This window comes from Hemicordylus capensis, chromosome 6 (assembly GCF_027244095.1).
Source record: "Hemicordylus capensis ecotype Gifberg chromosome 6, rHemCap1.1.pri, whole genome shotgun sequence".
NCBI classification, from domain to species: Eukaryota; Metazoa; Chordata; class Lepidosauria; order Squamata; family Cordylidae; genus Hemicordylus; species Hemicordylus capensis.
Genome location: NC_069662.1, coordinates 19,526,594 through 19,538,494, shown reverse-complemented (window position 1 = coordinate 19,538,494; position 11,901 = coordinate 19,526,594). Strand labels below are relative to the sequence as shown.

Below are 11,901 nucleotides of genomic sequence, written 5' to 3'. Positions count from 1 at the left end.
TGGTATATGCTTTCAGTATACTTTCCGCATCCCATCAAGTAACAAAATTCACGTGTACAGGTTATTTGTAGTTTCATTTGAAAACACACAAACTAAGAGAATTTTACTATGAGACAATAGTTTCTGTGAGAGCCATAGGAATGTGTTGCTACAGGAATGTGTGCTGTCCCAACACAAACATTTAATATAAACTAAACCCCAAGAGAAAGAGCAGCCACTGTTTTAACAGCAATCAGAACAAGCACTGTACAGAAGATAGTGTGGGAAATGAAGACAAATGAACATTGAACAAGGAAGCACAAAGATGACAATACAAACAAGCAACAAAACAGGATTTCTTTTTATTTAAATTTCCATCCCTCCTGCAAAAGGCACTAATTAATGGGGGTGGGGGGTGGTTCTATTTGTTTAAAGTGGAAGATAAATTAACTATCAAATAAAATACAAAATGGAGGAAGAGTAAGTGACAGGATACTTAAAGGATGCTTGCCAGTAATCTTAAAAAATCATCTAAAGGAAACAGACTAGATTTGTAAGCACTTCTGTTTATTCAGACCGTCTCACAGCACTAGGCCCCCACAAAAGGAATAGTTCAGATTCTTCTTAGCAGTTATCGGCACAACACTCAAAACCTGAGTGCAAAGTGGAAGGAAGGAAACGTCCAGGGTTTTTTTTTTTTTTTTAAAGCATTTCCTACCTGTGCTGCTTCATCAAAATAAGGAGAGAAGAGTGACAGAAAGAGAGGAAGAAAATAAAGAGGGATTTTGAGAAACCTACAGACTCAAGCCATACCACACCTCACCCCCATCTATATCAGTCTCTTGAGCAGAAGAACGATCCATTGCTTTGTCCCAAATCACACTCCTTGGGTAAAAGTTCAGGATGCAAGAAGAGACCAACAGGTGACTAACTTGGCTGGTTTTAAAACAAAATTCAGAAACTCTACATGTCTTTAACTTCCTGTGATGGATTCCTCTCATCCTCCTTGGCCAAAAGATCTCGTCATGGTCTCAGTGTGAACTATGCCGGCAAACTCAACTTCTTGCCTTTTAGAACTGCAGAAAAAGAGGCGGGGAGGGATGAAAGGGATATATGAGTTTTTTGGGAGGGTGGTTTTGCAGTAATGCAGGGCTTCTTACTCAGTGCTAAGATGCAACTGCCTCAGGAGGAAGAAAAACATTTTCAACAACCTTTCAGAAAGAAAATATATTAGCTAGGAATACCTGTTATAGGCTTGGAATCCAAAGTGTCATGGAAAATTAAAGATTTTACCGCAGATTGGGCTGCAGACATTTCTCCCACCCAAACAAGGACCAGCAAAAAGAGTGCTCATCCTTGCTCCTTTAGGTCTTATTTTATATGAAAAATATGTTTTAAGTTAGGGATGTGCACAAATCACGATTCGAAGGGTGATTCGCTACATATCCCCTGCACCTTTAAAATGGAGGCGAGCAGGTGCATGCCTGCTCCCCCGCTGCTCACCGCCACTTCCTGAATCAGCAGTGCTCCTCCCAGATATCTCAGTGTGCCAGAAGCCCTCACCCCCAGCTGCCCCCATGCAAGACATGCGGAGGCCAAGTGCATGCCAGTGTCATGCAGGGGAAGAGTGGCGCCGGTGTGCCAAGATAGCGGAGAGGAGTGCCGCTAATTCAGGAAGTGGCAAGCGGTGGGGGAGCAGGCAGATGTATTACAGAGGTGCAGGAGATGTATTACAAATTGTGATTTGTGAACATCCCTAGTTTTACGTTTTTAAACCTGTAACGGCACTGAATGTAGCACCACACACATAACTAAGCATGGGATTTGGGCCACAAAGGGAAAATGTATTGAGTTTTGCTTCCATATGAGTGTTTTGCATAGGAGACTTTAGGCAGAAAATCAAACCGAACTCTATCCCTTCTCTGACCTACAGTATTGATAGCAGAATACATTGCAGGGCTGTCGTATTTCACTCTCTCAGCCTGCCTTCCAACCTGCAATATTAACTGTGGACTTCACTGTAGAGTTATTGCATGCTAGACTCTCAGCCCTAGCCTTACCCTCACATGCAATATGACTGTAGCACAGGACTACATCGCTGAATGACGGGAAACAACTTCCTCAGCCTTACCTTTCCCCAACCAAGGATATTAAAAGGTAGACTAGCGGGCTGACATAAACTATTCTCAGCTTCCACCCATCTTTCTCCAGTCTGCAATATGAGGATAATGGACTGTATTTGCATTGGCAGGGTTAACTCTTAAATGTTTAAAAACTCAGAAACCGTTCATATGAAATAAGATGCATTAGAAAGAACAGGGACTTTTCTCTGCTGATAACTTTTACTTTAAAAAACATATACAGGAAAACCCTGTTACCCGTGGACCTAACATCCACGGTTTCACATATCTGTGGTCAGGTAACTGGCACCTGACAATTGTATACGTGGGGGGGACTGCCCCCCAAAAGGGTTAAGACTCGCATATCTGAAGGTTGGGGTGGGCAGAAAGGACCCCTCCTGAGGTAATTTCTGCCTGTCATTTGATTAAGGGAGCCATTTTCCGGCTCATTTTTGTTAAAAATTAAAATTAAATATTCAATTTTTCGCAAGGGGGAAATAAAAATTGCAGCATTTAGGGGGCATTGATGGACAGCTGGGGAGAGACAGAGCACGGCAAGGCACTCTCTCCCCCACCACAATTCCCCCCACTTTCAGTCTTTTTCATGCTTTTGCCTCAGAAACCTAACCCCCTCCAATTCCCCATTATCCATGGTTTTGCTATCCATGCCCCCCGAATAAAACCCCAGCAGATAATGAGGTTCTCTTGCACCCCATTTTTTAAACATTTATATCCTGCTCTTCCTCCAAGGAGCCCAGAGCGGTATATTACATACTTGAGTTTCTCCTCACAACAACCCTGTGAAGTAGGTTAGGCTGAGAGAGAAGTGACTGGCCCAGAGTCACCCAGCAAGTCTCATGGCTGAATGGGGATTTGAACTCAGGTCTTCCCAGTCCTAGTCCAGCACTCTAACCACTACTCCACGCTGGCTCTCATATGTCATATTTTCTTGCCATATGTCATAAGAACAGCCCTGCTGGATCAGGCCCAATACCTATCTGGTCCAGCATCCTGTTTCATACAGTGGCCCACCAGATGCCTCTGAGAAGCCCAAAGGCAAAAGGTTAGGGCATGCCCTTTCTCCTGCTATTGTTCCCCTGCAACTGGTATTCAGTAGGGATGTGCACAGAACCAGTTCCGTGCACTCCCGGGAGGGTGGTGCGGTTGCTTTAAGGAACGGGGAGGGTGTCCTTACCTTCCCTGCCGTGTTTCCCCCTCCGGCCCTGCTGTTAAAATTGCTGGCACAGGGAAGCTGTATACCCTCTTGCTGCATCGGACACTTCTGGTATTACACTGACCAGGGCAGCAAAAGGGTATACAGCCTTCCCATGCCAGCAATTTTGACAGCAGTGCCGGCGGGGGAAACGTGGCAGGCGAGGTAAGGACATCCTCCCAGCACCTTAAAACAATCCCCTCCCCACCTCGAATGCCGGTCCTTCAAACCAGTTCGGCGGTCTGTGAATAGTCCATCAAACCGATATGTGCACACCCCTAGTATTCAGAGGCATCTTGCCTCTGAGGCTGGACATAGCCTGTAGCCACCAGACTAGTAGCCATTGTTATACCTGTCCTCCATCAATTTGTCCAATTTTAAAGCCACCCAACTAGTGGCCATCACCACATCTCGTGACAGAGAATTCCATAGATGATGTGCTGTGTGAAAAAGTACTTCCTTTTCTCAGTCCTAAATTTCCAGGCCTTGGGATGACCCCTGGTTCTAGTGTTGTGAGAGGGAGAAAAATCTCTCTGTCCACTCACTCTGGTCCATGCATAATGTCAATGGCAATGTAACTCCATGTCAATGCAAAGTGATTTACATTTAAAAAACAACAACAGCAATTGAAAAAATACACAATTAAAACAGGAAAAAAAACAATTGTAAACACCTCAGTAAAACACCTCTTATCAACAGAAAACCAATCATAATGAAACAACCCATCAATTAGGCAACAGAACCAGAACTCACACAAGAGACTGCCCAGTATCAAATGCCTTCTGAAATAGCCAGGTCTTTACCGGGTGCCTCAAGAAAAGTGTGTGCATGTTGGGGGGGGGGGGAGTATATACAAAGCTTCTAATGAAAGAAAGTTCCAGAATGTCAGGACACCCCACCCACCCCAACACACACTACCCTGCTCCTATTACCTGACCTCTGAAGTTAATGGCACTTGAATCTGGGCCTCAGAAGTATGTGAAGCACTACATACAGGAGGTACCAAGGTCTCCATTTTTTGTAGCAAGCGTGGTATCTCACTGGTATCCAATCACAGCTACATCAAAATTCTACATTTCTCCATGTATTTCTGTAGTCAACTTTTACTTCCACCCCAGTGGAAAAAGTGGCATTGAACCAGGAAATGTCCTACCGAGACAACTGATATGTCTCTCTGGTCTTTTCACAACTCTGTGGTAACCAATGTTATGGGAATAATTTCCTAACAGTTATTTTTTGGGGAAGCAAGCTATTCATATGTAGCTATCTTTCTGGTCTCATGGAGAAAGAGATAAGTGAACTGCCAATTAATCTGTTGCCAAGTATAATCAGTTAAAAGCATCAATAGGATGGTTAACAGGTGTGCACACCAGAGGCTGAGGTCTGACTCCAGCAAGAGAGCACCCTCTAATGATCTTCCAAATCAGTAGCACCTCTCCTTAAAGATACACCTCAGCAGGATGCATACAAGAATTTATCCTGTAATTCTTCCATTTCAACTCATGCACATATATCACATCAAGAAATTCTAGTTCCTATTCCATCTTTCTAAGTACCTTTTGTAATGTAGAGGTAGAAAAAATCACAGTAGAGTATGGTTTGCACCAAGCCAGCCACAATGGCAATGAGGTCGAAGAAGCCCTCAAACTGGTAACGCCAAATCCAGTTGAATAGGTAGAGAGCACGGTAGACACCCAAGGCAAAAAGATAGTGACTTGTGATGGTCTCTGCCTCCCCCGTCTTACTGACCATGAAGAGTTGTGGCAGGATAGCCACAGACTCCAAATAAATGGAGAAAGTCCAGAGAATCTGAAGGCATACAAGAGAAAGAGAGAGAGTAGGGTTGGCAAATATATTTCTGATAATGAAGCATTGCTTAGGGGTGAGCTCATAATACCTGCTAAATTATGCTGCCAACACAGCAGTAGCTTGATACTTAGAACAGAAGGGAGTGGGGGGTATTCTTCCTGGTTTCAGAGATGTTGGTGTTTGTATTATTCCATCCACTATTACACTGCAAGATTAAGAACTGATTTGATGGATCAGAGTTTTAGGGTAGGTCTGCACCAGCTCATGGTCAAGTGATTTGTCATTAAAAGTACAAGGAATTGAAGTAGCCTACATTTTATCCCATGATCTGTTGATGATCTCCGATTAGCACTCCTTTTGGATGTTTATGCAAAACACAGAACTTGGTTAAAGAAACCATCCTTTAATTGGACAACTATATTAAAATATCCTTCTTTCTGGCCATTCCCTGTCTCCTTCCTCCCACAATTTTCAGCCTTTTTCCTGAGGGGGGAAATTTTATTTTGTACAAATAAACTGTTCAGCTTATACAACTTACTAATTTCTTCTGCCAATTTATTTTTGGTACAGGGGCCTGTTTCAGGAAATACTAAAACCCTTTAGTGGTTAATAAGAGCTGAGCAATTTGGTACCACCAGCTACATCACAATTCCATTTGAACGCCCCCACCCGTCATCCGGAGAGCTGATTTTTGTATAAATGTACTTTAGGTCTGTGTCTGGGCACAAAGGCAGAACTGAACAAATGCAGTGTTATTTCTATAAAGCAAAATGAAATCTAGACTATAATCCCTAAATGAGACAGCGTGCAGATAGAGAAAATATACAGGAATGTAGCTCTCTCTTATATAGCTGCAATAGTGACATCTCAGCCATCAGTTGTGTGAAGAAGAATTTTTAGGATGGAGACTGGAAGTCCTCATCTTGTAGAATTGCATGTTGGAGACATAGCTGTTCATGCAAAACTGGCTCCACTCATACATTAAAATTACCTCTAGAGGAGTGAAATCATGATTCACTAGGAAGGCCAGCACCGCTGTAGGAACAACCAAGAACTCCACACGAAAAGTATCATGGTTGCCATCATATGTGGCTTTGAATTTGCTATAGATCATCCACACTGTGGCATAAGAACATGCGATATAAACAACCTACAAGAGACAAAAGAGATCAAGAGGGATCACTGAGACCAACTACCTTTCCCAGTTCTTACTAGATCAACCCCACTATTTTTTACCTTTCAAGTTATAGGGAATCCGTCTCTACCTAGGAAATCTATCCCAAGTGTCCGTATCAAACTGTTCTTAGTAAAGTTAATATAGGAAATTCAGGACTTCAGATAACTATTATAGGCTCTTTAATTAACACAATAGCTTCTCTTGACTAAAAAGAAACTACATTAAGAGACTGGTTGCCTTATTCAATCCTTTCCTATAGCTGACTGTAGTGCCATGCTATTTCAGGCAAAATGTGTATATGTGGAAAACTAAGAACAAGGCTTTCCCACCTACCTTAGCTATCTTCCTCTCCTCCTTGCAATCCTATGTCAGACCTACACATCTCCCTAAGCCTATTTCCCTATCCTCCCGCCCTGTCCCAATTCAGAGTCAGGCCTAGCATCAAGCCTGTACCTTCATGGAAGTGTTGTACAAGGAGATGTAGTTGGTAAACAGGTCTAAGTACCGAGTGGTGAAGACAATGGCAAAGAGAGCTTGGCTCTTCCCAGAAATCCCTGCATGGAGAAGCACAGGGCAGTGAAACTCACAAATAAATCATCACAGAAGAAAGATTGGGAGTCCTGTGAAATAACAAGCAGCCATGTTTGCAATTCCTCAAGAAAAAGAACCCCCTCCCCCTTAAAAATCCAAAAGTAACAGTAGGGAGATACTATCCTTAGAACTAACTAAAAGGCAACAATGAAGTCCGCAAGCTTTTGGAGTTCATCAAAACTCTTTAGGATCTTCCTCTTCACCACCACACCCTCTCATCTGAATACACAGGAAAAAAATTTAATGGTGATGTGTCTTAAAAGATTTCAGAAGAAACTCAAAGCTGGGATAGTAAGGCACTGCACTGGATCAGCAGACTTGTATCACTGGCCAAGGCCTACTCCAAGAGGTAATCCACGGCCTTTCCCAGTTCTGCTCAGCCCGGGGAAGTTTCCTACTCAGGCCTAAGGAAACACAGACCCATGCTAGACATCTGTCTTCCTTCCATCCTAACTTCTTACTCACTATGGGACCTAGCCTCACTGAAGCAACTTTAAAGATCAATTCTGTTTTTAAGAGGGTGGAGGACAGCAGAACTTTACCCAGTCTAATCGGAACTAGTTTCCACGTCATCATTCAGCCCATTATATCTTGATATCCAATTCCCTGCAAGAGGCTTGTCCCAAATTCCACAAGTTTTTTTTATTCACAAGGGACAAAACTAAACTTTCATAAACTCCAGTCCTCTCGTTACAACTTTCTTCTCTTTCCCTCTATCTGCCAACAAAGGCCAGTTCATTCCCCACCCCATCAAGATGGCCTTGCATTTTATGAAAGTGAACCCACCCACCTCCACCGCTTAGTAAATGCAAGTATTAAATATACAGTATGTTTTATTTATAGAGCATGGCTACAAAAGAATAAAAACCCATTCATGAATTATGGGTCTCTCTTTTAAAAAGGACAAGCAGACACACGTGCGTCACACCCACCACAAATATGAAGTCTTGCACCTAAAAGTTATTTTTCACTAACTTTAATAAAACCAGTCTACCCCTTAAGAAAAATAGGCAACCCCTACCAATTCCTCAAATTGAAGAAAGAAAACAATCACAACATACTTTGATAATTTTCTTAATCCGTGCAGCTGTATACAACACCCAAGATGACGTGGAAAGCAAAGTTTAGATCTAAGCTTTAAAGAATTGCAAAAATTAATCACTAACTTCTGAAGTGAAGGAATGTGCTGGTTGGGTTATTTTTAAGCTGCCATCTCAAGTAATTTACCTGTGAATAAACTCCAATGAACCCAATGGGGTTTATTTCCGAGTAAACTACAGAAATCTCTAGTCTGAAAAAGGAACAATTTAGGAAACTAGGTTTTTGAAAATAATCAGCAGTGATGTGTTTCTTAACCCACCCTCTGAAACAAAAGAAAAAAGATCCCCTCAACAGGGCAAGAAACAGCTTCTACAAGCCATCAGCTGTGTCTGCTTTAAGAAAATAAATGCTCACAATGATTTTTTAAGAAAGAAAAATAAAGGGTGAGGAATGCAACAGGAACATATTTCAGTTCCTGAAACACACGTTTAGAGAAAGGAACCAGAAGGAGAAGGTTAATCGGCTGCTATATAGTTTGAAAACAAATAACTAAAGACAACGCATCATCACTTTCAAAGGAGCATTCACTGAATTTAACCTGGGGAGGAGGAGAGAGTAGTTACCGGGTAAGTTCCAGCGTCAACGAGTCAATTACAGGTTGGCTAGAGACTTCCATACATCCGTTGCAAGCGATCACTTTCGGGCCAGGAGTACACAGCGCGTTTTACATTCCTGTACAAACAATGGGGTAGGGAACACTTCCCTCTCTCTCTCTCTTTTCTTACCAGCGCATGATCTCGTCCTCCATATCTTCAGCAGCAAGATGATTATAGCTAATAGATGAGATATGTCTCCCAGGAAGCGGAATATATTCATGGTGTTCCGGGTGTTTTGCGGAGAGGTTTGCTTAGCTTGCCAGCGGGAAATCTGCAAAAAGAGTGGAAGAAGCGGATGACGTCTGGGGGCAGCAGGAGCAGATCCCAGAAGGATGGGATGAGGGGCGGGGGAGGGAGACGCCTTTATTTCGGCCGCCTTTCGTTTTTCTTTCTTTTTCTAATCTAAAGCGAGCTGGGACGCGTGTGTGGAAAAGACGTCTGGGAAAGAAGGCCACAAAAGAGGGAGGAGAGAAAGAAGGTTTATCCACACCCACTGTGGGGCTGGGTTTGTCGGAGAGAAGGGTGGGGAGATATGAATGGGGAAGCGAGGAGAATTCCGACTCCCTCCTATTTTCTGGCTTCGGAGCAGAATAATTAGCCTGGGAGATCAAAGAGAGCCCAACTGCAGGAAGGCACGTCTCTTTAACAGAAAGGCACAGAAATACAGTGGGGAGCATAAGAATAGCAACAATAATTATCCTCTCCAGTCCTCCGATTGAAATGGGTGCCAATGATTTGAAAATAGGTTAATAGGAGGAACCGGAGAGGGGCCGTTAGGAGGCGCACACGCTGCCCCACAGCCGGGCATGCAGAAGGTCCGTCCAGAGGGAGGGGTGGGGGAGCAGGGGATGGCAGGCTGGGAAGGAGATACCCCACTGCCCCTAGAGTCACAGGGGCGCTCAGCAATCCCGACCCCGACGAGTCGTTTCCCTCCCCGGCGCCTGCGGAGCGCGGCGAGGCGGCGGAAGACCAGCACGGGCGGCGGGGCGGAGACTCGGCCGCAAGCAGCAGGCAGCCGCTTAGCCGGAGTATGTCCCCTCCGCTGCCTGGTTGTGCTCTGAAGCTTCCTGCAGCTGGCCGGCTGAAGCCTTCTGACCTCAGATTCCTTGGAATAATAACATATATATATATATAAGAGCAAAGGGTGCGGGCGCGCATGTGTCCCCCCCCCCCGCCCCACACCATCATCATCCCACCACTTAATTCCTCGCCTCGCTATTTAAATAGTACTTTAAATTGTGCAGCAAGTGGAGATTCCGGCAAACTCTTCCCATGCAATAACACAGAGAATTGATGGCATGCACACACTCCCCTTCCCCACATGATTCTGAAGGGCTAGTGGGGACCTAACACCAGCTCAGGCTCACCTCTGAAACACAGGAGAGTTGGGGGAAGGAATTAGAACATGAGAACTGTTGTCAGTAGCAGTCACATATTAAGCAGCCGATAGGATTGAGTAAAAAAAAACCCACAAAAATACAAAAAGGAAGAGTTACATGGCTGACTGAAGCATCATGATCTACTTAGAAGTTATAAAACATGTTTGAAGTCTTTCTCTAAAAATACAAACAAAATTTCAACCTTTCTGGCGTACAAAGTAGTGCATTCGGCATGGCAGGGCAATGGAAAAGGGAAGAAGAAAGAAAGAAAGAGGGTGACGTGGGTGGGGGAGAAAGAAGTCTGAGGGAGAATTTGTGCGCCCCCCCATAAGGGCAACGGAGTCAAATCCGGCCCACTACCCAATTTGTGATGGACACTCCTGGGCTAGACAGACCACTGGTCTGATGTAGGAGACATGTTCACTCCATTAGAGTCCAAACCAGCCCACTCCCCATGCCAGGCAGGCCCCACACTTGTCTTCAGTAGTGCACTCCTGCTCGCTCTCTCAGCTTCTCTGTGCTCCCAAACCCGAAACAGAAACCACCTCTACTCCAAGCAAAAGATGGGGGCTGAACTGGGGTGGGGGTATTACTGTGATCTCTTGCAGGGGGAGATTTCCAGGACAGGAGGCCTTTAGGCGGCTGGAAGTGGGGCCTGCTTCGGCAACTCTCTCCTCTCCTCCTCCTGCTCTGTACTCAGCAGGGGGCACTGTGCTACAAGAAGCTGTGGAGGAAGGCTCAGCAGGGCCCTCGCGGAATTTCTGCCAAAGTTCCCCACGGCCAGCCCCATATTCTTTCGCGTGTGGTGTGGATGTGTCTATAGCCCTATTCAGATTAAGTTGTAGGGGCGTACAGGTGTCTGTAGACATGTACACGTTTAAGATGCGTTCATCTTAAAAGTGAACCTGGATGCAGCCCCCCTCAAAAGCAAGGTACAGACAGTAGACAGATGTATATGCTTTGAGTGTAATCTGCGAATAATTGTACGTGTGTACACTGTACACACATTTTGTGTGCGTTGTGCATAGTATCTGAATAGAAATTATGTCAGAAGTCAAAACTGGTTTGATTTGTTATAGTATAAGCATTGATAAAAGTAGATTACATGGTTTTTCACAGCTCTCCCAATATCTGTACTCTGAGCATAGTGATCACACACAGGGCAAAATGTTTTGCTGCTGCTCTTTAGCTCGTGCCCATTTTCACCACTGTCCCTTCCTCGGGCATACTGTGAATGGGAAGAGAGGTGGTGGGTCTCACTGACAGGCTTCCTTAGGAGAGCTGATAATAGTTCTCTCAGTGGCCTAGCAAGGGCATAGGTGGCTCAATCAATCAATCAATCAATCAATCTCCGGATTCTCCTTAAACATGAACGTAGGTACAGTAATTCACACAAAAACATGTACAAGACACATCTGAACACAGGTATAACATAATGAGACTATTCCCCAAGAGCGGAGCCTGACCACCGGCGGCCCGTGTGCGGCTGTGGCAGCGGCCCCACTGACCCCACCCCCCACCCCTGACGTCAGACATGGGGGGCGTGGTCTGGCTCCGCGCAGCCCCTTCGGGAGCTAAACTAAGGCTGGTGCTGCTTTCGCAGCGCAGCCAGGAGAGGCTGTTCCCGGAGAGCCGCTCCTGGCTGAGCCTTTTAACTCCTGAAGGGGCCTCAGCTTTGCTCCTGAAGGGGCCACACAGCCCCCGCTCGGGAGCTAAACCAGCACCCCCGCATCTGATGTCAGACACGGGGGGCGTGTCGGGGCTGTGAGGCACAGCCCCTGATTAGGCGTGGCCCGAGTTCTTTGAACCCCTTGGCCCAGTGGTGGCTCCGCCCCTGCTGTTCACACGTGCGTGCAGAACTGGGTTAAGGAAGATCAGCCTGGTTTTGCACATGTTTGTGTACTGGTGGGATCAGGCTCGATCCCAGCAGCACCAC

The 11,901-nt window shown here is 45.1% G+C and overlaps 1 protein-coding gene across 3 annotated transcripts; it reads right to left on the bottom strand.

Annotated features, from left to right (window-relative positions):
• Window positions 1-322: 322 nt before the first annotated feature.
• KDELR1 (KDEL endoplasmic reticulum protein retention receptor 1) lies at window positions 323-10,677 on the bottom strand. Of its 3 annotated transcripts, none has more exons than XM_053265095.1 (6): window positions 10,559-10,677; window positions 8,716-8,857; window positions 6,752-6,852; window positions 6,113-6,271; window positions 4,869-5,121; window positions 323-1,055 (listed from the first exon to the last, which is right to left on the bottom strand). In XM_053265095.1, the coding sequence occupies exons 2-6, from the start codon at window positions 8,804-8,806 to the stop codon at window positions 1,021-1,023; spliced, it is 639 nt and encodes a 212-aa protein (XP_053121070.1). In that variant the 5' UTR covers window positions 8,807-8,857; window positions 10,559-10,677; the 3' UTR covers window positions 323-1,020. The 3 variants fall into 3 exon arrangements, with proteins under 3 accessions (XP_053121070.1, XP_053121069.1, XP_053121071.1); XM_053265094.1 differs by lacking the exon at window positions 10,559-10,677 and adding an exon at window positions 9,458-9,669; XM_053265096.1 differs by lacking the exons at window positions 8,716-8,857; window positions 10,559-10,677 and adding an exon at window positions 8,117-8,140.
• Between the last annotated feature and the right edge of the window lie 1,224 nt (window positions 10,678-11,901).